Below are 27,323 nucleotides of genomic sequence, written 5' to 3' on the forward strand. Positions count from 1 at the left end.
CTCACAGGTGTGTGGGGGGGGGGAGAGGGGTAACAAGCTACCCCTTCCCTACCCCCTGCTAACTAGCGGGGGGTAGTTAACCCTCGTTAAAAACTTAGTGGCTCGTCATTTCAGCTACACTGAAAGTAAACCCTATGTAAATAGCTAAGGTTTGTATGGTTAGGAAAAATACAAATTATCTCCGAATTTGTCATATTCCTTCCTTTTATTATAACGAGAACTTCTGAACATGCATTTATGCTTTATTTGCATGAAAATACTACTACTTCTTCTTCTTCTTCTTCTTTTTCTACATCTTTTCCCACTTCTATGTGGGGTCGATGTTTCTGTTCAGCGTTTTCCATCTACCTCTGTCCTACACTTCATCACTGGTTAATCCCTTTGATCGAAGGTCATCCTTGATACAGTCCATCCACTTTCGCTTTGGTCTCCTCGTTCCCTGTACCTCCATTTCCATCACTCTCCTCTCAATATACTGTTCATCTCTTCTCATGACATGACCATACCACCTCAGTCTACTTTCTTGGATCTTATCTGATAGTTTTCTAACTCCTGTGGTACCCTTAATTACCTCATTCCGTATCTTATCTCTTCTTGTCACCCCACACATCCATCTCAACATTCTCATCTCTGCCACACATCCATCTTCTTCTCTTCTGTCTTCTTTATTGCCCACGTCTCCGCTCCATACATCATTGATGGTCTCACAACTGTCCTGTGTACTTTACCTTTCAACTTACCCCTATTTTCCTATCGCATAGTACTCCACACAATTTTTTCCAATTCTTCCATCCTGCTTGTATTCTGTGGTTTATTTCTGCCCCCAGATCACCATCCTCTGCAACTATTGATCCTAAATACTTGAAATTTTCAACTCTTTTCAATCTCTCTCCTTGTAAACTAACTTCCCCATTCTTGACATTTTTCAATCTCAAATACTCTGTCTTTTTCCTGCTGATCTTCAATCCTCTATTTTCCATTTCTCTTCTCCACTCCTCCAGTTTCTCTTCTACTACCTCTTGCCTAGTGCTACACAGTATAACATCATCAGCAAAAAACATACACCAAGGAGACTGATCTCTAATACCTTATGTTACTACATCCATGACCAGATCAAATAGGTAAGGGCTCAATACAGACCCCTGATGTAGTCCTACATTTACTGGGAAACTTTCTGTTAGGCCTATAGTGCTCTTAACATTTGCTTCTGCCCTCTCATACATATATTGAGTGATTCTTACGTATTTCTCAGGTACTCCCTTTTCTCTCATACATCTCCACAGCTCCTGACGTGGTACTCGATCGTATGCCTTCTCCATGTCAATAAAGACCATGTGTAAATGATCAACTTTATGCCTCTGTAGTTGCCACATTCCTGGATGTCTCCCTTCTTCTTATAGATGGGAATGATTAGGCTTCTTCTCCATTCCTCTGGCATCTTTTCCTGATTGAAGATCTGCGTCAGGTCCCACAAGATATCTATGCCTTCCTCTCCAAGACTCTTCCATACCTCTACTGGTATATTATCCGGTCCTGCAGCTTTACTATTTTTCATCTTTACTGCTTGTTCTACTTCTCTTCTTGTCACTCCTATGGTAACTGTCTCGTTTGGGAGTCCATCTTCAAATACTGTTCTTGGGTTCTCCTCATTCAATAATCCTTCAAAATAAGTTTCCCACCTTTTAATTTCATTCTCTTCTGTTAGAACTATACCATTGCTATCTTTTATTTGCCCTATCTGTGTCAGGTCTTTAGATGCAGCATCTCGGGCCTTAGAAATTTGTAATATTTTCTTCTCTCCTTCTGGTGTTTCCATCTCTTTATAAACTTCTTTTAATGTCTATACCTTTGCCTTTGCTACTGCTCTTCTTGCTTCTTTCTTTGCTTGTTTATAGTTTTCTTTATCCTGTTCTTCTCCTGATAGATTTTCCTTCTTCTTGGCGTCTTTCTTGGTTTTTACCCATTCTTGCATCTCATCATTCCACCACCATGATTCTTTATCATTTGGGGGTCTTCCTCCTGATGACTTTCCAAGTACTTCCTCACCGATCCTTAGAATCACTTTACTGTTGATTTTTAATTTTATGGCTTATATGATGATGTAGAATCATTGGTATGTATTTAGGAGAGGTGTTTTGTATAAATGTTATCTGCAAAAGAATGCTTTATTAATATATATATTTTCCTTAATACTATATACAGTATGTATATATAGCTTTCTTAGCAGAATTTATAATACCCATACTTTACTTTTACAGTAGCAACGGTATAATGTCTGCATCAGTTGAAAGTGAATCAAATATGTTAAGGAAGGAAGTTTCAAGTCTTAATCAAGAGATGAGTCAAGTATTGAAAAGAGCAAAAGATGCTGAAAGAGGTAAGTAACTTTTTAAATCCCTTATCTTCCAAAAGCAATAGAATGTATCTATATCCATATACACTTGATATAGGTTTAATCTGTCAAATGGTCATATGAAAAAGAAAAGCATCAAGATATGTTTATTCAAAAGCAAATATATAGTAATTAATGGATTAGATTTATTAAGGGTTTATTCTTTACATATTAGGATTATGTTTTTCATAAGTATGCATCCTAAGAGCATTTGGTATGGTCTCTGAAACTCATGGTATTTTATTCATCATCGTCATGAATATTTTTGTGTCCAGTTTCCCTTTAGGGGTTAGATGATGTAAGTTTTCTCTGCTCGCTTCTTTCTTGTTGTGCACTTTCTTAATGGTGCAGGTGTTCATTTTAATGTCATTCTGTCTTCTGACTTGTCCTTATTGTGTTCCTTTTAACAGATTCAAGTTTATTTTTTATGGATTCTTCTTGATGGTTGACAGTGCATCAAATTTGGCTACTTTTGGAAATAAGTAACAGTAGCGATAATGATTGGCCCATAGCCACCTCTTGTATTTTTCTAATTTACCATTGAGGTATACTAGTTAATGATACTCAATTTTTTTCGTTAGCATTGTTCACAATTTTCTGTGTGTGCTGCAATACTAATAGAATTTTCAAGTTTGTTACTTTAGGTTCAGGATTACCAAAATGTGAATTTACTCTTTGATTCAATTTTTTTTTTTTTTTTCAGAAACTCATCAGCTGAGAGCTCAAGTTTCCGGATTACTAAATCAACAATCATCCAATGATCGATTGTTACGAGACTTACAGCAAAGGGAAATGGATCATCAGGTTAGGAATTTTATAGATTTCATTGAAGAGTATCAGTTAAATATTTGAGTTTGGTATTTTGCACAAGATTTTAACTAATGTGTATTTGTTTGGGCAGATCTTTAAGTTACCTATTTACTGTAATTAAGCTGAAAATTTTAACTCGTATCTATCTTTTTCATTGAAATAGGAATCTTTGCGGGCTAAGGATAGTCAGTTAGCAGTGTTGAGGGTACGCCTACAGGAAAGTGATGACCAGATGAAAGTTAAAGAAAAAATTATTGGTAACTTAGAGGAAGAAAATAAAAGGTATGTTTATTAGTAATCCCTCCTTGAAGATTCTTATTATATTTTCTAGGTTGAGTACCACTTACAGTGTGCCTTAATTGGCAAGTTGTAGTTTGTACTGAAGGTTCTTTACATTATCCCCTTCGCCTAAGCTTTTTTTATTTCTTTCTTTTACTTTTTGCTTGTACCCGTTGCTCTCCTCATACTGTTCTTATGTCTCCAACTTCTGCTCTCCTCATACTGTTCTTATATCTCCAACTACTTCTGCTCTTCTCATACTATTCTTATGTCTCCAACTACTGCTCTCCTCATACTGTTTTTATTGTCTCCAACTTCTGCTCTTCTCATACTCTTTTTATGTGTCCAAAATCTCCTGCTCTCCTCACACTGTTCTTATGTGCCCTACTTCTACTCTCCCCATACTGTTCTTATGTGTCCAACTTCTGCTTTCCTCATATTGTTCTTATATCTCCAATTACTTCAGCTCTCTTCATACTGTTCTTATGTGTCCAACTTCTGCTCTTCTCATACTATTTTTGTCTCCATCTTCTGCTCTCCTCATACTGTTCTTATGTCTCCAACTACTTCTGGTTTCCTCATACTGTACTTGTCTCCAACTACTTCTGCTCTCCTCATACTGTACTTATGTCTCCAATTTATTCAATGTTATAGTTTTCCATATTTACTTTTTCATTTCAAAGCAAATCCTTCAAGAAAGTCCTATACAGTACTGTATATCCAGAAAGTACTTTGTGGTCTCGTTAAACAAACTTACACAGCAATCCAGATAACAGTGATACCTTAGATCTGTGGTTCCAAACCTTTTTAGCAGATGACCCCAATCATGCTCCTCCAGCCATAACTCCATGCCACTAGTTTTAGGCAGTGTATATAACCATATAATGGTTGTGCTGCATCTTACTTTATTAGTGACTGTAGGCTTTAAAAGCAAAGCCCAAGTATTATTTTTTAAGAGGTGATGTAATGCTGGAAAAAGAAGAGACAAAATTAACATGAATAAATTTAGTTCCCTTTGATATGAAAATTTTTATAAGAAAAATTTGCGTTACATTTCACAAAGGCAAGCTAAAGACAGAACTGTTTCTTATCGAGTGATAACTAATTTTAATGGGTGTCTTAAGGGTTGGATTTAACTGGTAAGTTTGTCTATTTATGGTTCAATCATAGAAAGTGCTTCTCTGAAATCCAACATTAAATATACATTATTAAAGTCTTCTATACATAAATATATACAGTATATGAGTAGATTTATGAAGCCAGCAAAGTTGCTTATAAATGGCTTAAGGCCGTATTTGTTAGGACACTTCCGTTGAAATTATAAATACCCATGAAAAATTTTTGATGCATAATTAACGGTAATATACTCTACAGTATATTTTATAATTAGGGAAACAAATATATTTTGTTGAAACCATCTCATAATAAGGAATTCATATGTTTTAATATTAAGAGACTTGTGAGTACTTGGCAATCCCTGGGTTGGAAAGGGTGCCTTTGATAAACTTACACCTAAATTTGAAATGGAGAGTTATGGGGTCCTTTGACTGGCCAGACAGTACTTCATTGGATCTTTATCTCTGGTTACGGTTCACTCTCCCTTTGCCTACACATACATTGAATAGTCTGGCATATTCTTTACAGATTCTCATCTCTCCTCATACACCTGACAACACTGAGATTACCAAACTATTTTTCTTCACCCAAGGGTTTAACTACTGCACTGTAATTGTTCAGTGGCTACTTTCCTCTAGGTAAGGATAGAGAGACTCTTTAGCTATGGTAAGCAGCTCTTCTAGAAGGACACTCCAAAATCAAACCAGTGTTCTCTAGTGTTGGGTAGTGCCATAGCCTCTGTACCACAGTCTTCCACTGTCTTGGGTTAGAGTTCTCTTGCTTGAGGGTACACTCGGGCACACTATTCTATCTAATTTCTCTCTTTCTTGTTTTGTTATAATTTTTATAGTTTATATAGGAAATATTTATTTTAATGTTGTTGCTATTCTTAAAATATATTATTTTTCTTTTTTTCCTTTCCTCACTGAGCTATTTTCCCTGTTGGAGCCCCTGGGCTTATAGCATCTGGTTTTCCAACTAGGGTTGTAGCTTAGCAAGTAATAATAATAATGATAATAATAGCATATACTGTATGAGATAAGATAGGCTTTATGAGATTCTGTGTTACAAACAAACCATTGCCTCAGCTGGCTTAATATCTACTATGATGGGAAGGTAATTTAGGATTGATGTCATCTGTCATGAAGGTACCATACCCAGTCACCGAAATGCAGTGGTGGACTCAGAAATCAGATATGATTGACCTAGAAGCTTATAGATAGACCTTGTAGTATATAAGAAAAGCTTGAAAAAAGAACCTGATACCACCGTGGGAGTTTTTAGATGATAAAGGTTAGCTTTCTGATTTATGTAAAAAAAGTAAATAAGCAAAAATGAATGATGGTATTATGGCAACCACCACAGTATCAAGAATGTTTTTGGATAAATGTGTAGATATCCATATGCTAGGTGTAGTTAGACTACCATCTTCAACCTTTCAATTTTTTTTACTTATTCATTGGATATTGAGTGTAAAGTGATGAAGTAGGCAAAGCACAAACTTCATGACTCTTTTTGTTTCGGTGAGATTGAAGTTCTCCTTTTAGATATAAGGGTAAGCCCTTTTTTGTAGTTTTTCCGAGCCCAAAGGTTATGATGCTCATAGTGAGTGACTGAAAGGGAGTTGGAAGAGATAAACAAACAGCAACATTGAACAATAATAAGACAATTAAATGAAGAATATAGTTTGTTGATAAGGGGAAGAATAATCACTAAACACTACCCTCTCCTTTGTGTATTTTTGGTAGATAGTTTGGTGCTGTCGTGCTTGAAATGGGTAAGAGAGAGATGGTTTCTAAGGATTTATCTGAAAAGTTTGGGAGTTGGGTTTCTGTAACGAAATGAAGGAGGAAGTTGACCCAATGACTGTGTATTTTGATTTGATTAGAAGTGAATGTATGTGTAGTTCACCAGTGATTTCAGGGGCAGAAAATTAAAAGTAAGCTGTTTATCATACGCAGAATCATCCTCAGGTTGCATCTAGGAAGAATTGTAAGACTATAAAAAAAAATGGTTCTATATGTGAGGGAAACTTTGAAATTGTTTTTTTCCCCTTTCTAGATTACTTGAAAAAATAAAGGTGTTCGGAGTTAAGATACAGTCACAGAAAGAAACGCTGGGTTGAGCATCAAACTTTTTGTATGAGTTGAGAGGCCCTCGTCTGATGAAAGAATTCTTTGGCAATATTGTTTTGTATTATTATATAAATTTTTTATTATTAGCTATTTACAAGGTTATGATCACTTTCAGGTTATTGGAAGGGGTGAATGAGAGTAGTGGTTTACACAATCACGCTTTGCAAACCGTGCAAGATCGTTTAGCCGAAGCTCAAAGTACACTAGATAAAGAGAGGCATCTTCATTCTACAACACAAGCAGAACTGACAAGAAGGTGAGTGAATGTAGGATCACCTAAGTAGATGGTTCAAAAGTTTAATGCATTTCTTTTTCTGGCTCCTCACGTGGCTGTTCAACCATTTTCCCATGTGGAAGGCACTCGCTGCAGTTTGCCCTATGCATGACGCTGGCAGTTTGCCTTATGCATGACGCTGGCAGTACTAAAGGTTCCTTGCAGAGTCCCTTCAGTGTCAGGTGCATTTCTTGATGCTGTTTGATATTCATCCCCTGCCTATGCTCTTTTCCCATTTAGCAGTCCAACTTTACACTGCTTCGATATTCACCTTTCATTCAAGGGCAAATTCTTTTGAGTGATGTAATGAGAATTTGTAACTGTGACTCATTGGTCATTTTGTATTACTCTGTGATGTAAAGTATTCAACTATTTCAGTATTTTCCTCTATATGACTTTACTCCTGTGATAGTGAATACTTCTTGATATTCACATGAAAATCCAGAAATTTAACCTGATTTGATTGCACCACAAAAAAATACCTGAATAATTGAAGCTTGACACAAAGTGTAATTTTAGTTACCATTAATGTAAGCTGTGATTGATCTAATTAAGCTTCTAAATATTACTGAACTATTGCTAATGTAGTTTAGTTCAAAATTTGTTTTCACAGATAGTAAAGAATTTAGCTGTGTGAGGTTTCTTTGTAAGGAAAATAGTGTTATGAGAATAATGTATTAGTAATTTATTTATCATGGTTTAACTTTTAAAAACATTTTCATCACAGTACTTTTTAATCTAGTGGTTTGAGTGCCATGTCATCAAACCAAACTTGAAAATCAAATTGAATTATTCTTACTAAAGGGATTTTATGATTTGCTATACTTTTTAACAAAATATTAAGGGGTTAGTAATACTATGTAGTATTTTGATAGCTAGCTCAAAAATTATGTGATATGCCGTTTTTATAGGAAAAATTGATTTGTTGTGTAAAATGAAATAAGGCTGAAATATCCTTTAGATTTTATCTGAATTGTTTGTTTCAGCTATCCATGTTGCATTTATATTTTTTCCTCTTTCATAGATAAACCAAATTCATCAAAGTGGAAATAATGTTTTTATTTCAGGGTCACTCAATTAGAAGAAGAACAACAGGCAATGGTAGCAGCTATGACTGAAGCTCAAAGAAAATTTGAGGATGAGAAGAGTAAAGCACATCACCTCATAACACAGGTTTGCTATTTTTATAATTCCTGTTTCGTGTCAGTTCGCTTATATAGCAGATGTAAGGATCTGTTCAAGAATGTGCAAGTAATATAGCTTGAAATAAGTACAAAACATCATTTAGATGCATGAGGTTTTGTATCCTCTATTATAGTAATGTATTTTAATTATATTTGAATTGTAATTTGTTATTTTGTACTAGAATTAGTTAAGAAATGAACAAACAGCAAGGAGATTTTTGTTTATATACAGTATAGTAATAGTTGTATAAATTTCTTGTATCTTCAGATTAATTCTCTTCGCGGTGAATTAACAGCATCAAGGGAGGAACTAAACGAATATAAAGCTAAGGCAAGTCGTATTTTGCAAAATAAAGAGAAGCTTATAACAAGTCTAAAAGAAGAAAGAGGAGGGGATGGCTCTTTTGATGGTGATCCAGAAAGTCAAATACATCATGCTGAATTGCTTCAAATCAGGTACTAGTAACTAGATTCTTTTAGGTTGCATGAAAGACTAAAGGCTCTGTTAGATTTTGCATTTAGCTGCAGAAAAATAACTTTGTATATGATGATGACAATACTTTTGAAGTTTTTTTGGTAGTAAATTTCAGTTTTAAATATTTAACTTAGCCGGTGAATATATAATAGCTGCAACTCTGCGGCTCGACAGAAAACACACTCAAAAAACTCGCGAGCGATCGCTATGAAGGTTGCGGGTGTGCCCACCAGCGCCAACTGTCGGCCAGATACCACTCTTGCATGTAAACAAACCCTTCAATTCTTCTCTGTCGACGTTGACGACAAGACGTATCAATACTCGCTGTAGAACCTGGAGTTTTCTCAACATATTTGGTGAAGTACTTCATTTTGGTTTGAGCTTTCGCAGTGCAGGTGTTTTATCTTCATCTTAAATCTTGAACTCGTTTTTGGATAGATTTAATTTTTGATGACAAGAGAGAGAGTATGGACTTTCTTTGACTTTTAAATGGCCGACCCTTCCCTTAGACGGAAGTGTGTTTTAGGCTTTTAGCAATTATCTCATCACGTTATAAATTAATTATAGATTTTCCTCTATATATTTTATATCTCAACCTCCTTTATTAGGCCTCTTCGATTAGCTTTCCATTTATAATAAACATCAAAATAAATTTTAATGATTTGTTTATATGCGACCTTTCCTGAGAGTAGGCGGTCCTAACTTGGAAACCGAAGTTAAACAACGTTGAGCCCTTTTCAATCGTAAATAACTTTTACAGAGCTAATGATTTAAAACTTATTAAATGAAATATTTTTAGTAAATATTTTATGATAGTTTTTTTTCTTTGAATAGTCTTCGTACTGTTTTCAAAGATGAACTAACGTTTAGTTTATTTATGCTACGCAGTTTGCGCTCTATCGTTACGATAGAGAGAGAGAGTATCACGGTTTCACTTTGCAGAAAGAGTAAATCGATTCTGACGTTTTGTTCTTTTTTCTTTCAAAGCTTAAATGTTTTAAAGACTATTTTAAAGGAACTTTTAATTGAAAAACCTTTCAGTTTTTTCCTTTGGTCAAATAACCTGTTTATTGACGAAAGGTAAGTGGGCTCTTCTCTTCGGTGCGAAATCAAGAGAGAGAGAGAGAGAGAGAGAGATAGAGACGGAGAGAGAGAGAGGAGAGAGAACGTTCCGATCTTTATCTCGTCCCAAGCGAGTAACGTTGTTCTCGAGTTACTCTCGTCCCTAGTCTCTGTACGGGGAGAAAGGATAAAACTTTTTTAGTTTTTATTCTCGTCCCAAGGCACTTTACGGTGAGAGATTGAAAACGTAGTTTTGAATGAACTAGTGTTTAGTCTCTTCCCCAGCCACTGATTTTTTTTATCTTAAAATATGTTTACTGTTTTTTGCTGGTATTAATGTGCTTACATTATACGACTGATTTCGCAATTATAACCTTTTGATAGAGGGTAGAATTGCGTGCTTCAGGTAGAAATCAGTTTTATTCATACCTAATGTGAATTGTTAAAAAATTCGATTTCAGTGAATTAAGTGCAAAACAGAAAATCGTAGTGATAAAGTGATATTGCGCAAAGTGTTATCAGTGTTGCGACCGAGGGTTCGTCTGTTCGTGCCTGTCGTTCGCCTAGTCCGGGACCTCTTGCAAGCTCCCAAGCCCAGGGGAGAAGTAATGTCGTACGACTTATGGGTTCGAGAGGCCTTGATCAGCGAACAGACGTTCCCTCTATGGTATCAGGTGTATCTTACCAAGATCACCCCTACCATAAGGCGAGAGAGACGATTTTCTCCTCGTCATCCGAAGGCTTTTCGCATAAGAAACCGTGGAACAAGGTTTCGAGGCCCTTTAAGCGAAAGTCAGTCCTTTCAGGACAGGTCCAGCGTCCTTGTTTTAACCATTAGGACAGCTCTGACCCTATGCAGTCATCGGAAGACTGCTCGCCGCCTAAACAAAAGCGTAACACAGACTCCGAGAGTCTTTTTGTAGGCAAGGTTTTGCAGTCACAGACGTTACCCTCGTCTCTTACCGCAACCATTCCCGTTGATCCTGAATGGGTTGTACGGCAAGACATGCAGAATAAGCTTGCCTCCCTTATGGAAGACTATTCTGCCGATAAGTCCGTTGAGCCTAGCCGTTTATCTCATCGAGATCCTGGCCTTCAGCCACCCTAACGTTCCTTTGTGCGTCCTGTTGACGTTGGCGTAGCCAAGTCACGTCAGTCAGGTTGTTTAGAACCACACTCGATGCGGTCTCGTGTGGATTTTCAGCCACATTTGGACGTTAGGCCACTTGCTGATGCTCCTGTTGACGTTCAGGACGTTCGCCAACAATCGGAGTTGACTTGTTTTGACGCTGAGCGTCAACCTCCGCATTCTAGAGTTGTTTTGACTGCTCAGACTAGGCGGTCAAAGCAGTCTCGAGTGGACGCTGTGCGTCCTCACGCACCTGTTGTTGTTGACAGTTCACAGACTGTCAAGCAGTTACATGATGTTGCGTCCTGGTCCGCTACTAATGCACCAGTGTGTGTGGACTCTGCTTGTAAAGCATTGCCACCACGGTAGGTCTCTCCCTTGCTTGAGACTCGGCTCTTGTCGGACAAGGTTCCTTCAGATGAGGAAGTTGCTGTTCCCCCTCCTACTGATATTCCCTTGAGGACTCTGTCAGACGGAGAGGAGCCTAAAGCTGCTTAGCCCTCTATGGACTTTAAATAAATCATGCTGATTTTTAAGGATCTTTGTCCGGATCTTTTTGTAACTGCTGCTCCTCGTTCGCCTAAACGTCAGAGCTTACACTAGGCCTAGCTACTTCAAAGCCGTTGTTTTATAAGCTAGTGCTCTCTCGCTCTTCTAAGAGAGCTTTACGTTTGCTAGGCGACTGGTTTATCACCAGGAGGAGTTTGGGGGAGACAGCCTTTGCTTTCCCTACTTTTAAGCTGGCTTATAGAGCGAGAGTCTGATATGACACGAGAGAAGTTCTCGGCTTGGGAGTTCCTGCCTCTGCCCAGATAGACTTCTCAAACCTCATAGACTCTCCCTGGCGCCTGGCCATGAGACGCTCCAAGATTTTACAGGTCGACTTCAGAGCTATTTTCGAGCGTTTGAAGTTTTGCTGTACAATTATGTCATGCATAAACAAGGCTTTCAGGGATGGCTCCAATGATCTGACAGCCACGTTCTCTGCAGGAACAAGTCCCTCAGGGATGGCTCCAATGATCTGGCAGCCATGTTCACTGCAGGAGTACGTAAGAGGCAAGTGCGCTCAATGTGTTCATTGTCAAGACAAACTTCACGATGAAGTCTACCAGGCTGTCTTGACAGCATTTATGGAAGGCGACTGGATGGTCTCTCTCGACCTTCAGGAGGCATACTTCCACATTCCTATACACCCGGATTCCCAACCGTTTCTGAGGTTTGTTTACAGGAATGTGGGGTACCAGTTTCGAGCCCTGTGCTTTGGCCTTAGTCCTGCGCCTCTCGTGTTTACGAGGCTCATGAGGAATGTGGCAAAATCCCTCCATCTATCGGGGATCCGAGCCTCCCTGTACTTGGACGACTGGCTTCTCAGAGCATCGTCCAGTCTTCGCTGTCTGCAGGATCTACATTGGACGTTGAGTCTGGCCAGGGAGTTGGGACTTTTGGTCAACCTAAAAGTCCCAACTGATCCCATCCCAGATTATTCTATATTTGGGGATGGAGATTCGCAGTCAAGCCCTGCTCGAAGTCCAACTAATGCTGAAAAGAAAACGTTTATTCAGTCAGGAGTTGGAACAGTCTCGTAGGGACTCTCTCATCCCTGGAGCAGTTTGTCTCACTAGGGAGACTACCCCTTCTGCCTCTCCGGTTCCATCTAGCCTCTCACTGGAACTAGGACAAGACATTAGAGACGGTATCATTCCCAGTCTCCGAACCAGTAAAGGCATGCCTGAAATGGTGGGACAGCAATATCAGTCTGAGAGAGGGACTATCCCTAGCAGTCAAGAACCCAAACCACGTGTTGTCCTCAGACGCGTTGGGTTTGGGTTGGGGTGCGACCCTTTACGGTCGGGAATGCTCGGGTCTGTGGACCTCAAGTCAGAAGAGCATGCACATCAACGGCAAGGAGCTATTAGCAGTCCACTTGGCCTTGATGATATTAGAAAGCTTCTTCGAAACTAAGTGGTAGAGGTCAACTCAGACAACACCACAACTTTGGCGTACATCTCCAAGCAAGGAGGCACACACTCCTTCACGCTGCTCGAGATCGCAAGGGACCTTCTCTTATGGTCAAGAATTCGAGGCATCTCCCTGTTGACGAGATTCATCCAGGGGGACTTGAACGTCTTGGCAGACTGTCTCAGTCGGAGGGGTCAGGTGATACCCACGGAATGGACCCTCCACAAGGACGTGGGCAAGAGTCTTTGGGCTACTTGGGGTCAACCCACCATAGACCTCTTTGCCTCTTCGTTGACCAAAAGGTTACCAATCTATTGCTCTCCAGTCCTAGATACAGAAGCAATCTACATAGACGCGTTTCTACTGGATTGGTCTTTTATGGACTTATATGCATTCCCACCATTCAAGATAGTCAACAAGGTACTGCAGAAGTTCGCCTCTCACGAAGGGACAAGGTTGACGTTGGTTGCTACCCTCTGGCCCGCGAGAGAGTGGTTCACCGAGGTACTTCAATGGCTGGTAGACTTTCCAAGAAGTCTTCCTCTAAGGGTAGATCTGTTACGTCAGCCCCACGTAAAGAATGTCCATCAAAGCCTCCCCGCTCTTCGTCTGACTTCCTTCAGCCTATCGAAAGACTCTCAAGAGCTAGAGGCTTTTCGAAGGAGGCAGTCAGTGCGATTGCAAGAGCTAGGAGAGCTTCTACCATTAGAGTATACCAGTCGAAGTGGGAAGTCTTTCGAGACTGGTGCAAGTCAGCATCTGTGTCCTCGTCCAGTACCTCTGTAGCCCAAATCGCAGATTTTCTTTTACATCTGAGAAAGGTTCGCTCCCTTTCAGCTCCCACGATTAAGGGCTACAGGAGCATGTTGGCTTCGGTCTTTCGACATAGAGGCTTAGATCTTTCCAACAATAAAGATCTCCAAGATCTCCTTAAGTCTTTCGAGACCTCTAAGGAACGTCGTTTGGCAACTCCTGGATGGAACTTAGACGTGGTCCTAAGGTTCCTCATGTCAGACAGGTTTGAGCCATTACATTCAGCCTCCCTGAAGGATCTCACCCTCAAGACACTTTTCCTAGTGTGCTTGGCTTCGGCTAAAAGGGTCAGTGAACTTCATGCCTTCAGTAAGAACATCGGCTTTTCTACAGAAAAAAACCACTTGTTCACTTCAACTTGGTTTCCTGGCCAAAAATGAACTGCCTTCTCGTCCTTGGCCTAAATCTTTTGATATTCCTTGCTTATCAGAGATCGTAGGCAACGAACTGGAAAGAGTATTATGTCCTGTTAGAGCTCTTAAGTTCGATTTAGCCCGTACTAAGTCATTACGAGGTAAATCTGAGGCATTATGGTGCTCAGTTAAGAAACCTTCATTGCCTATGTCAAAGAATGCTTTGTCATATTTTATCAGATTTTTTTAATACGAGAAGCTCATTCTCACTTGAATGAGAAAGACCGATGTTTGCTTAAGGTTAAGACGCACGAAGTTAGAGATATAGCAACCTCCGTGGCCTTCAAGCAAAATAAATCTCTGCAAAGTATTATGGACGCGACTTTTTGGAGAAGCAAGTCAATGTTCGCGTCATTTTACTTAATAGATGTCCAGACTCTTTACGAGGACTGCTACACACTGGGTCCATTCGTAGCAGCGAGTGCAGTAGTAGGTGAGGGTTCTACCACTACACTTCCCTAATTCCAATATCCTTTTAATGTCTCTTGAAATGTTTTTAATATTGTTTTATGGGTTGTCCGGAAGGCTAAGAAGCCTTTCGCATCCTGGTTGATTTGGCGGGTGGTCAAAGTCATTTCTTGAGAGCGCCCAGATTAGGGGTTTGATGAGGTCCTGTTGTATGGGTTGCAACCCTTGATACTTCAGCTCCTGGGAGTCTTTCAGCATCCTAAGAGGATCGCTGGGCTCCGTGAGGAAGACAGACTTACAAGGCAGAGTAATCGTCTAAGTCAACTTCCTTACCAGGTACCTATATATTTTGGTTTTGTTATATTGATAACTGTCAAAATGAAAAAACTCTTAGCCTATACGCTGTAAACTTAATTAACTCTGGTCTCTACCCACCGCCTTGGGTGTGAATCAGCTATTATATATTCACCGGCTAAGTTAAATATTTAAAAATGATATTTTAATTATAAAATAAATTTTTGAATATACTTACCTGGTGAATATATAAATTAAAGACCCTCCCTTCCTCCCCAATAGAGACGCAGCGGGACGAGAAGAATTGAAGGGTTTGTTTACATGCAAGAGTGGTATCTGGCCGACAGTTGGCGCTGGTGGCCACACCCGCAACCTTCATAGCGATCGCTCGCGAGTTTTTTGAGTGTGTTTTCTGTCGAGCCGCAGAGTTGCAGCTATTATATATTCACCGGGTAAGTATATTCAAAAATTTATTTTATAATTAAAATATCATATTGCTAGTGATTCGATGTATAAGTACAAACAATGTTTTACTTTTTTTCTTTACTGAATGCAAAGAAAATTAAGCTGTTCAAAATCTACACACTCAAAATACAAACCTCTACCAGTAATTTTGATTATGCTCAATGAAGAATTAGCTTAGCTTATTGCTGCATTTCTGCTATAGATAAATTGATCATATAATACTGTGTAGTACATTATTGTTTTCTATTATAGATAGATAAAATGTCATGCTCAGCTTTTTAATTTTGTGGTGTGTAACTCACTTTACTCAAAATATGGTTAAAAGAACTAAATCCTTTGCCTTAATTGCAAAAGTAAGGTGATATTAACCAGTCAGTAACTACATTATTATTACCGATTGTGGTATTTACCATAACCTTGTTTTTATTATATTATTCTGATAAGCAAGAGTTTAGCCAACAGTACATTCATTCTCAGAGGGAATAAAGGAAGTTGAATTAATTATTCATTTTGACTATACCATTACTAGAACGTTAATGTGCTTACTACATCACTAAGTATACTGTATACTGTTTTACCTCCTCCCCACTTCACTAGCTTTGAATTAATATAAGCACTCAAACCTGCTTAGAAATAGAGTAGGCAAACCCAGCTCTTTTTAAGTTAAGTTTGAATCACTTACCTGTAATTCAATTGGTCAACACTGTATCATGTATTTCCTGGTGATATTATTTGCTGTTATTATATACTGTACCTCATCTTTGTGGCCTTGGGAAGGAGAAATTAATATGCTCACTCACTGCGTGTGGAGAGTAGAAACAGAAACCAGAGCTCAAAGTGAAAGAGGCCTATTATGATTCCAAATACTGTATATGCATTAACATATTGGGTTCCTGCTACTCTTCCATAAATGGTTGAGCGCATGTTTTGTTGGCCTTGTAAATAACAGGTTAGCAATTCAGTTTCCTCGAGGAGTTTGTGTCTTATCATCCATTTCTAGGCAAGATTGCCTTTTTATAATACTACATCTCCTCAGTGTCTTAGGAGACTTTCATTATTACAAATTTTCTCTCTAGTTCAGATAGAAAGTGAAACATTTGATAAAGTTTCAGTTGGGCCACTGTGGTTTAAATTTTATGCAGTCCCATAATTGGTTCCATTCCTCTTGTGGCCTGTTGCTTAGTAGATATGTATTGGCTTGGTCTATGTTTCAAATCCTCACAGAGAAGACTTATTTTTACATCTGATTCCCAGTAAGGCATTAGCATAATCACTCCAGGGACTTTTTGGTTAAGTATTAAATAGGTCCATTCACTGCTGATAAGTTTGCTTTTCTTTTGAGGAACAATTTTGTTTCCTGATGATAACCCGTTCTGTAGCAGACTTATTCTCTCTCAAATCGACTGGTGTTGAAGCTCCTGTGCTTAGTCAAGACAGGACTTCCATGCTGTGTACTATAGTCGCCGCAAAGATTCGGGGCAAAATAAGACCCATCCACCGATGATGTCATAGCCAATCATGTTGTCTCCCACGTTAGCAAAGGTCACAATACATCTCCTTACTAATTTCAAACTATAACTTATAATGTGTTGTGACCTCTCTTAATGTGGGAGACTACATGAGTGGCTTTGATAGCATCTAGGATGGAGGGCTTATTTTGCCCAGAATCTCTGTGGCAACTACAGTGCTGAAATTTCTGTTACTGCTTTCATAATGTCGACATATTCTTGACTGATGTGTTTCCCAAAGTTTAGCTCAGGTTAATAGTGCTTGTAGTTCAATTTATGCATGTAGCAAAGTCAACTCCAACAGGAAAAGTGTTTTAGCTGTGAAATCTTTAATTGAAAGATATTCCAACGATTCAAAACTTTAACCTTTAGATCCTGTATTGAAAAGCTATAAACAAATTCCCAAAAAAGTAGCTCCTGACTACTGGATGTCATTCAATTCCAAAAGCCCTAAACACACCCTTTATAATACCTGAAATGGGTAGATCTAATCACAAAATTAAGCATGAATCCATATCATAATGGCTAAAGTTGAAAGTTTCTTTTGATAAAGAAGGAAACAAAAATTTAATTGGTACCTTATTAAGCAAACTAGTTTCAATCATTGATACATATAGTATATAAGTGTGCACCAATTGAAATAAACATTCCATCGTCATATATACAGATTATTGATAGAATGTCTTTATCAAAAATATAATAAACAATGTAAAGAGCTGCAAAACCCCTTTGTTTCTGAGAATATGGCTGATAGTCTCCATGCTATCAGGCGCAACACGAATGGGTTGGATGAATCATGTCCAAATTTGGTTGTCCGAGAAGATTGTTTTTTAAGGCAACCTTCTCAAATACAGTGATAATAGAGACCACACATGTGTGAAATATTCCATTTACAGCCAAAATGTAGTTACCCTGGTCATCCAGCTGTTGTGTAAATTCTGAGCCTGTTTATCAATAGTCAAATCATTTGGAACAGTGGAAATGCATGATTATCCAGACTTGACCCCGTTCTGTAACGGAGCATCTACTTTCCATACAAAGGGATCCTGGATTTGGACTGGTGAACAAAATATGTCTTATATTTTTTCATTGATGTTGCAGACATGTCTGTATTCAGTTGACCCCCACCTTTTACAAATTTCCACACATAATGACAGATGTCAGTGATGTTGCAAACATGTCTTATGTTCAGTCAACCCCACCTTTTTCAATATTAAACTTACCCGATAATCATGTAGCTGTCAACTCCGTTGCCCGACAGAATTCTACGGAAGGGATACGCCAGCGATCGCTATACAAGAGGGGGGTGTACTCACAAGCGCCACCTGTGGCCAGGTACTGCAGTACTTCTTGTTGACACCACCTCAATTTTTCCTCTGTCGTGCTTCCGGCAAGACGTTCATGGATACGCTTATAATTTTGGAGTCTTGTTCACGGTTTTTGGTGAAGTATTGCTCTAAGATTTCAGCTTTCGCTATTCAGGAAGTTTTATTATTAGCTTAGCTAGCTTTTGGTATTAATTTTTATATTTGTTTATATTCGACCTTTCCTAATAGTAGGCGGTCTTTTATTGGTACCGAAGTTAATTAACATTGAGCCCGTCATTTCGGTTTTACCTGTTAACATATTATGCTATTTTAATGTTTTTGAAAGAATTTCTTTGATAGTCTCCTACTGTTTTCAAAGTTGAACTAACGTTTTGTTTTGTCTCTGCAGTTGTTGACGTTCAGAACGTTCAACTTGCGCTCTATCGTTACGATAGAGAGAGAATTTTCACGGTGTCACGTTGCAGTAAGAGTAACCGTTTCTAGCGTTTTGTTCATTCTTTCTTAGCTTAATGGTTTTAATTCTAATAAAGGAACTTTTTATTTGGGAAATATTTCAGTTTTTTTCCTTTAACAATAATATGTTTTAACGATATATATGATTGGGCTCTTCTCTCAGGTTCTAAGTCAAGAGAGAGAGAGAGAGAGAGATAGAGACGGAGGGAGAGAGAGCTGGATAAACGTTTCGTTCAAGCGAGTAACGTTGTTATCGTTTTTGCTCTTCTCCCTAGTCTCTTTAGGGGAAGAAGGTAAACGTTTCTAGAGTTTTATTCTTGTTCTCAAGCTTTATGCGGTGAGAGATTTTAAACGTAGTTTATTTGATCTAGTGTTTAGTCTCTTTCCAGCCACTGAATTATTTATCTTTCATTAGATTTTTCTGTTACATTGTAATTCTGTTTTCGCAATTACTAACTTTTAAGGAAGGATAGAATTGCGTGTTTCAGGTACAAACCACTTAAAGTTTCGAGTTCAGTGAAATAAGTGCAAACAGAAAATCAAAAGTGATAAGTGATTAGCGCAAAGTGTGTCAGTGTTGTGCGTGAGGGTACTTCTGTGCGTGCCAGTCGTCCTCCCAGTCCGGGACCTCTTGCAAGCTCCCAAGCCCAGGGGAGAAGCAATGTCGAAGGGCAAAAGGGTTCGGCAGGCCTTGATCGGCGCACAGAAGTATCCTCGGTGGTTGCGGGCGTGTCTTACAGAGACCGTCACTCCCACCCGCAGACGATTGAGCCCTTATTTTGCTCGTCTGCAGAAGAAATTTCGGGGAGAAAACGCTGGACTCAGGTCTCAAGACCTCTTAAACGTAAAGTCCAGACCTCTAGAGTTCAACAACCCGGATGCAGTCATTGGGTTAGCTCTGACTCTCCGCAGTCATCAGGTGACTGCACACCTCCTAAGAGAGGTAAGGCGATGCCTCAACAGACCTCATCTTCTGTTAAGGCTTTGCCTCAACAGACCTTATCGTCTGTTGATCCCAAGATGACTTTGCTGCAGTCCATGCAGTCGCAGCTTGCGGTCTTAATGCAGCTTGCGGTCTTAATGCGTGAGTTTCAGGCTGAGAAGGTTACACCTCCTCCTGCGAGCGCTCCGCCTCACCGCAGTCCAGTCTGCCAGGCGTACGAAGTTGAGGTTCCTCAAGCTACCTTACCGCGTTCGGAGTTGCCAGTTACCAGCGTTGTGCAGCAACCTTAACCTTCCTTAAGGCAACCTCAACAATGGGAGCAGGAGTCTTATGCCTTGAGGCAAGATTTTCTTGCAGTTAGACCATCTTTGAGGCTACAACCTTTTGAGGTACGACAACCTCTACCATCCTTGAGGCAGCCACCTCAGCTCTCGCAGCTGCTACCTCAACTTTCCTCAAGGCGAGAGCCTCAACTCTTGAGGCTAGCTCCTCAGGAACCTCAACTCGTGAGACAGGAACTGCGTTCTCCGCAGCCGCTACCTCAACTCTCGCAGCTCACACCTCAAGAACCTCAACTCGTGAGTCAAGAGCCTCTCTCTGCGCAGCCACCTCAACCCTTGAGGCAAGCGCAACTCTTGAGGCAGGAACCTCATGCTATGAGTCACCCACCTCAACGCATGCATCTGCCACTTTCTCCTCAACTTGAGCCTCTTCCCATTCAACTTTGAAATAACAAATGACAATAATAACACCTCATTACTTTCATAACTTGCATTTGTAATCATATACATGTATGCCTACACAAACATTATGATAATGGAGGTTATTCGTATTACTTAAATAAAAAAATATATATGTATTCCTTGCAATATATTTTTAACAAATCGCAAATATGGCAAAATATCTTCAAAACAAAAATGAATCATGAGTTATGAATGTAATGCAAATATTATGTTGATATTAAAACCCCATGCAAGCATGCATGAAGTAATGCAGTGTTGCCAACAGGGCGAGTTTCCCTGTCCTGAGGTGAAGTAGATTATAGATCGTATATTTAGTGCAGCTTAATTCTACGATTATCATGCCGGCTATCAAATTCATCAACAAAACAGTCTAAATCAATTCCCTCGGCACGTGCACTTTCAATGGACAGTAATGCGATATTACTCAATCTAGCACTGGTCATGGAATTTCTGAGAAATGTTACACGCCATGCAACATGCTCTGCTTCTCTTACAGCATGCTCTACATACAGCATGCTCTGCATACAGCATGCTCTACATACAGCATGCTCTGCATACCTTACCGCATGCTTCTCAGTCACACATCTTTGGTTGTTGCCAACTCACTAGACTGTCAAGCAGTTTCATAACGTTGCCTTCTAGTCTGCTGCTTTTGCACCAGTGAAACCCTCACTGAGAGAACTTAGCTTTTCTCGGATATGGTCCCTGTAGATGAGAAAGTGCTTTTCTCCCTCCTTCTGATATTCCCTTGAGGACTCTGTCATTTGGAGAGGAGCCTTTAGCTGCGTAGCCTCCTATGGACTTTTATTTAAGCATAACATGCTTCCAGGGAAGGTAATGGTTCCACTTCAGTCGCTAACCCCGTCTGTTACCACACCTGCTCCCATAGACCTTGAGCTGTGTTGCAAGACATGCAGTCCAAGCTTAGTCCTTGTTAGAGGATTTTTTGTTTACGGAGTCAGTGTGTCACTGGGAAGACGTTCAACAACCAGCAGAAGTGACTTGTTGTGACGCAGTGCGGCAACCTCAGCAACCCGATAAGGAGTTGTCTATACGACCCAGACAGTCTAGACAGCTTCGGGTTGTCACTGTACTTCCTCGCTTCCCCATGGTTGACAGTTCACAGACTGTGCAGCAGTACCATGATCTTGTGTCCGGCTCCGTCAGACGACTGGCTTTTAAGAGCTCCCACAAGTCGTCGCTGTCTGGAGATTCTCAGATGGACTATGGATCTGACCAAGGAACTGGGCCTCCTGGTCAATTTTGAGGAGTCTCAGCTCGTCCCATCCCAGACCATTGTCTACCTGGGTATGGATCTTCAGAGTCGAGCTTTTCGGGCTTTTCCGTCGGCCCCAAGGATCTTCCAAGCCCTAGAATGCATCCAGAGCATGCTGAGAAGGAACCGATGCTCAGTCAGGTAGTGGATGAGTCTAACAGGGACACTTTCATCGCTGGCCCTGTTCATCGTGTTAGGGAGACTCCACCTCCCCCCCCTTCAGTATCATCTAGCTGCTCACTGGATAAAGGACATGACGCTAGAGACGGTCTCAGTTCCTGTTTCCGAAGAGAGGAGGTCTTCTCTCGCGTGGTGTAAGAACAGCTTTCTTCTCAAGGAAGTCTACATTTGGCTGTTCAGAAACCCGACCGCCGTCTCCTCTCGGACGCATCAGACACGGGCTGGGGTGCGACTTTGGACGGACAGGAATGCTCGGGAACATGGAATCAGGAGCAAAGGACACTTCACATCAATTGCAAGGAGTTGTTGGCGGTTCTTCTGGCCTTGATAAACTTCAAGTCCCTCCAGCTTAACAAGGTGGTGGAGGTGGACTCTGACAACACCACAGTCCTGGCTTACATCTTCAAGCAGGGAGGGACTCTTTCGTGGAAGTTGTTCTAGATCGCAAGGGACCTCCTCATCTGGTCAAAAGATCGAAAGCTCACGCTGGTAACGAGGTTCATTCAGGGCGGTATGAATGTCATGGCAGATCGCCTCAGCCGGAAGGGTCAGGTCATCCCCACAGAGTGGACCCTTCACAAGAGTGTTTGCAGCAGACTTTGGGCCCTGTGGGGTCAGCCAACCATAGATCTGTTCGCTACCTCGATAACCTAGAGACTCCTGTTGTATTGTTCTCCGATTCCAGACCCAGCAGCAGTTCACGTGGATGCTTTTCTGCTGGATTGGTCCCATCTCGACCTGTATGCATTCCCGCCGTTCAAGATTGTCAACAGGGTACTTCAGAAGTTCTCCTCTCGCAAAGGGACACGGCTGACGTGGATTGGCTCCGCTCTGGCCCGCGAGAGAATGGTTCATAGAGGTACTGCAATGGCTGGTCGACATTCCCAGGACTCTTCCTCTAGAAGTGAACCTTCTACGTCAACCTCACGTAAAGAAGGTACACCCAAACCTCCACGCTCTTCGTCTGACTGCCTTCAGACTTTCGAAAGACTCTCAAGAGCTAGGGGCTTTTCGAAGGAGGCAGCCAGAGCGTTTGCCAGAGCAAGGAGAACATCCACTCTCAGAATCTATCAGTCTCAAGGGGAAGTCTTCCGTAGCTGGTACAAGACCAATGCAGTTTCCTCAACCAGTACCACTGTAACCCAGATTGCTGACTTCCTGTTACATCTAAGGAAAGTAAGATCCCTTTCAGCTCCTACGATCAAGGGTTACAGAAGTATGTTGGCAGCGGTTTTCCGCCACAGAGGCTTGGATCTTTCCACCAACAAAGATCTACAGGACCTCCCTAGGTCTTTTGAGACCTCAAAGGAACGTCGGTTGTCCACTCCAGGCTGGAATCTAGACGTGGTCCTAAGGTTCCTTATGTCATCAAGATTTGAACCTCTCCAATCAGCCTCTTTTTAGGACCTCACATTAAAAACTCTTTTCCTCGTGTGCTTGACAACAGCTAAAAGAGTAAGTGAGATCCACGCCTTCAGCAGGATCATTGTTTTCACATCTGAAACGGCTACATGTTCCTTGCAGCTCGGTTTTTGCTAAACGAGCTTCCTTCACGTCCTTGGCCTAAGTCGTTCGAGATCCCAAGCCTGTCCAACTTGGTGGGGAATGAACTGGAGAGAATACTTTGCCCAGTTAGAGCTCTTAGGTACTATCTAAAAAGGTCTTAACCTTTACGAGGACAATCAGAAGCCTTATGGTGTGCTATCAAGAAACCTTCTTTCCCAAGTTCTAAGAACTCAGTTTCTTACTATTCAGGCTTCTGATTAGGGAAGCACATTCTCATCTGAAGGAAGAAGACCTTGCTTTGCTGAAGGTAAGGACACATGAAGTGGGAGCTGTGGCTACTTCAGTGGCCTTCAAACAGAACCATTCTCTGCAGAGTGTTATGGATGCAACCTATTGGAGAAGCAAGTCAGTGTTCGCATCATTCTATCTCAAAGATGTCCAGTCTCTTTACGAGTACTGCTACACCCTGGGACCATTCGTAGCAACGAATGCAGTAGTAGGCGAGGGCTCAGCCACTACATTCCCATAATCCCATAACCTTTTAACCTTTCTCTTGAATACTTTTTATGGGTTGTACGGTCGGCTAAGAAGCCTTCCACATCCTTGTTGATTTGGCGGGTGGTCAATTCTTTCTTGAGAAGCGCCGAGGTTAAAGGTTGTGATGAGGTCCTTTAGTATGGGTTGCAGCCCTTGATACTTCAGCACCTTAGAGTTGTTCAGCCTCCTAAGAGGAACGCTGCGCTCAGTAAGGAAGACGAACTTATTTAAGGCAGAGTAATGGCTCAAGTCGACTTCCTTACCAGGTACTTGTAATTTCATTGTTATTTTGAATAACTGATAATATGAAATACGGGATACTTAGCTTCTTGATATACATGTACACTGGTTTTCACCCACCTCCCTGGGTGTGAATCAGCTACATGATTATCGGGTAAGTTTAATATTGAAAAATGTTATTTTCATTAGTAAAATAAATTTTTGAATATACTTACCCGATAATCATGATTTAATTGACCCACCCTTCCTCCCCATAGAACCAGTGGACCGAGGAAAAATTGAGGTGGTGTCAACAAGAAGTACTGCAGTACCTGGCCACAGGTGGCGCTTGTGAGTACACCCCCCTCTTGTATAGCGATCGCTGGCGTATCCCTTCCGTAGAATTCTGTCGGGCAACGGAGTTGACAGCTACATGATTATCGGGTAAGTATATTAAAAAATTCATTTTACTAATGAAAATAACATTTTTCAAATTTCTACATATACTGACATGTAGAGACCATATGTTTAGAAGAATCTGACGTTTTCTTCTTAACTGATCTGCTATGATGTTTGATTTTCCCGGAATAAATTGAGGGAGAAAGTTTATTTCCTTCAAATGTGTATGTCAATAGCACCTCTATTATCCTGCACAGGGATCAGGACTTTGTATTCCTTAGGCCAATGCCATTTTATTGTGTAAACACTGCCATAGTCTTCTCAACCAACAGTGGTCCCTAGTCATAAAGATCCTTAAATATTGTTCGAAGAATTCAGCAATTAATGTGAAGTGCTGACCCTTGCAATGTCCCAATCCCTGACAGTTGTGAATGATCTAGAGTGGCTCCCATCCTTCTTGTGAATCATCTGTGAACAAAGAAGGTTCCTGGATTTTCCTTTCCAAGGAAACTTCCTGGGCTAAGCGCCTGCAATTGTCTCACCAACTCAACCGTTGAAATTTCATCTTCACTGCAATTGATATTGTATCTAGATTGACTATTCTGTCCTAATGCAGATTGAGAGGAAATTGGAAAATCCTTATCTTTAGGCATCCCTTCAGAACAAATTAAGGAAATCAAGGCTCTTAGAAGTCTCATCTACATCTGAACTGCACAGACGTCAACTTTCTGAACTTATTCAACGACATAGGAAAAGGCTGAATCCATTTCTCCAACAGAAAAAAACCTGAAATGGAACTGATGCTGTTATTACCTCCAAATGTAGAATCTTAGAGTTGGAATCAAAATGGACTTCTTCAAATTGACCAAGTCTCAACCATTCCAGGAACTTGAGTAACCACACTTGCTAAACCCAAATCCTTTCCAACAAATTTCTCAAAAAATAGCCAAATCACTAGGTGTAAAAGAACTCTTAGGTAAAAAATTCTTGACTACAATATCTGAAATGGGGGCCATCATCCTGGTGAACACTCGAGGAGCGATCCTCTGACCGAAAATTAGGAATTTTATCGCTGACTTGTTGACGAAGCAGTGGAATTTTCGAATCGAGAAGAATCGGATAGGAAAAGATGCCTCTGAAAGGTGTACTGAAACCATTCAATCTTCTTTTGCCACCCTCATAACTGTTTATAGAGTTTCCATTGTAAACTGCAAGATCTGTAAATTTGATGGTCGAGACATCCAGAACTGGTCTCCAACCCCTTGAAGCTTTGGAGACTAGGAATAATCTGTTGTGAAACCCCAGAGCAGATATTAAGACCTTTTCTGTCACACATTTTGAGAAGTTTCACAGTTTCTAGTTTGAAATAGGATTGATTCTTGGAGAAGGGAGGATTGAACGTTAAGATTGATTTAGTAACTGTTTGGCTACAGAAGACTGGGATAAAGGCTCTCCCAAACATGTTAAAGGTTGAAAAATCATCCTTCTGGGATTTGCAATTAAGCACCGTCAAAGCGTTGTCCGGTAAGATTTTCAAATCCGGCTGGCAAGCTCTGAAACATCTATTAGATAAAAATCTTGATGTTCCACCACTAATACGAAAATAATTCTATGGGAACAATTCAAAGGCCATCAAAGCTATTAGTTTAAATGCGAAAACTTGGGTATCCCTAGAAATTACTTTAACCTTAATGTGTCTCTTTAAGTTCTGGTACCTGATTGAGCAGTTAGGCTACTTTATCAATCATATTTACAACCAAACAGGGCCCAAATAGAGGAAAAAATTGATTGTTTCTGCACCTCAGGGACTGTCCCAACCATTGAGGCACATTCTTGTTTTCATCTCTTAATTGCAAAATGGAAAAAGATTGCTTCGACCCTAGAAACCCCATCTGAAACAGTTTAAGTAAGTCTTATACTAATCCAAAATTAAATTAAAATCCTGATGTTCTGCAAATTTCTTTTCAGTAAGACTAGAAATAACTCCTACTATAGAAGCTGTAAAGGAAATTATTTTAAGAATACTTTACTTTATTACCAACAAATAGCATTTCTTTAGTAAACCATCTTGCAAACACTGCATTTAATGATCTGAGATTAAATTGTATTATGTAAGTCAAAATGTCTTTGTTGTATTGAAGCTTCACCACAAAACTAGAACTAGAATTACATGCCTTTCTTTGCATTGGAGATGATAATTTATTGATTCTATCTAAAACAAAATGCGAGAGCTAAGGTGTAAAATCATCTTGAAAGAGGCATCTCCAAAAACTTGGAGGAATAAACAGCATCAGAACTTATTGCTGTTGTAGCCTGATTGGTAACGTCTCTGCCTGGTGTTTGCCAGTCGGGGATTCGAGTCCAGCTCAGACTCGTTAATGCCATTAGTGTCTGCAACCTTACCATCCTTGTGAGCTAAGGTTGGGGGGTTTCGGGGAGCCTATAGGTCCTATCTGCTGAGTCATCAGCAGCCACTGCCTGGTCCTCCCTGATCCTTGCTTGGGTGGAGAGGAGGCTTGGGCGCTGATCAAATAATATATGGTCAGTCTCTAGGGCATTGTCCTGCTTGCTAGGGCAATGTCACTTTCCCTTGCTTCTGCCTTTCATGAATGACCTTTAAACTCATTAGGATATTTTTCAGCGATCATTTTCGTAAATGCTGAAAAGGAGATCATCACAATTGGGGTCCACCTCAGTTTTCATCATCATCATCTTCCTGTTCAGAAGGATAAACCTAGACATTACTTAATGGCTTTTCAGTTTGTTTACATATTTACACTGGAGCTGTGTTGCATTTTTTCTTCAAGGAACTCATTTTGGGAGTTGAGGTACTGGCACATATATTTATTCGAGTTAACTGATCTTGCAAATGAACAATGCGCACTACCATCCAAAACATGATGCAACCGATCAGCTTTTTCTGAAACTTTATTGGATGTATTTGCTCTAAGGAATTCATATATGACATGCCATCCACATGAAATATGGGGTTGCTTTAGGGCTCTTGCTTCAATGAGGTGAGG

General features: G+C 40.3%; 1 protein-coding gene across 2 annotated transcripts in view; it reads left to right on the forward strand.

The window, feature by feature from the left end:
• The window catches only part of LOC137616680 (golgin subfamily A member 5-like), an 85,783-nt gene that overhangs the window by 26,087 nt on the left and 32,373 nt on the right, over positions 1-27,323 (forward strand). Inside the window, exons 6-11 of one of the 2 annotated variants that reach the window (XM_068346611.1) lie at positions 2,259-2,377; positions 3,096-3,196; positions 3,366-3,484; positions 6,848-6,988; positions 8,074-8,179; positions 8,459-8,646. In XM_068346611.1, coding sequence (XP_068202712.1) covers positions 2,259-2,377; positions 3,096-3,196; positions 3,366-3,484; positions 6,848-6,988; positions 8,074-8,179; positions 8,459-8,646 — 774 coding nt within the window. The remainder of the gene's footprint in view (positions 1-2,258; positions 2,378-3,095; positions 3,197-3,365; positions 3,485-6,847; positions 6,989-8,073; positions 8,180-8,458; positions 8,647-27,323) is intronic. The other variant, XM_068346612.1, reaches the window with a different exon arrangement.

Source organism: Palaemon carinicauda, chromosome 22 (genome assembly GCF_036898095.1).
Source record: "Palaemon carinicauda isolate YSFRI2023 chromosome 22, ASM3689809v2, whole genome shotgun sequence".
Classification (NCBI taxonomy): domain Eukaryota; kingdom Metazoa; phylum Arthropoda; class Malacostraca; order Decapoda; family Palaemonidae; genus Palaemon; species Palaemon carinicauda.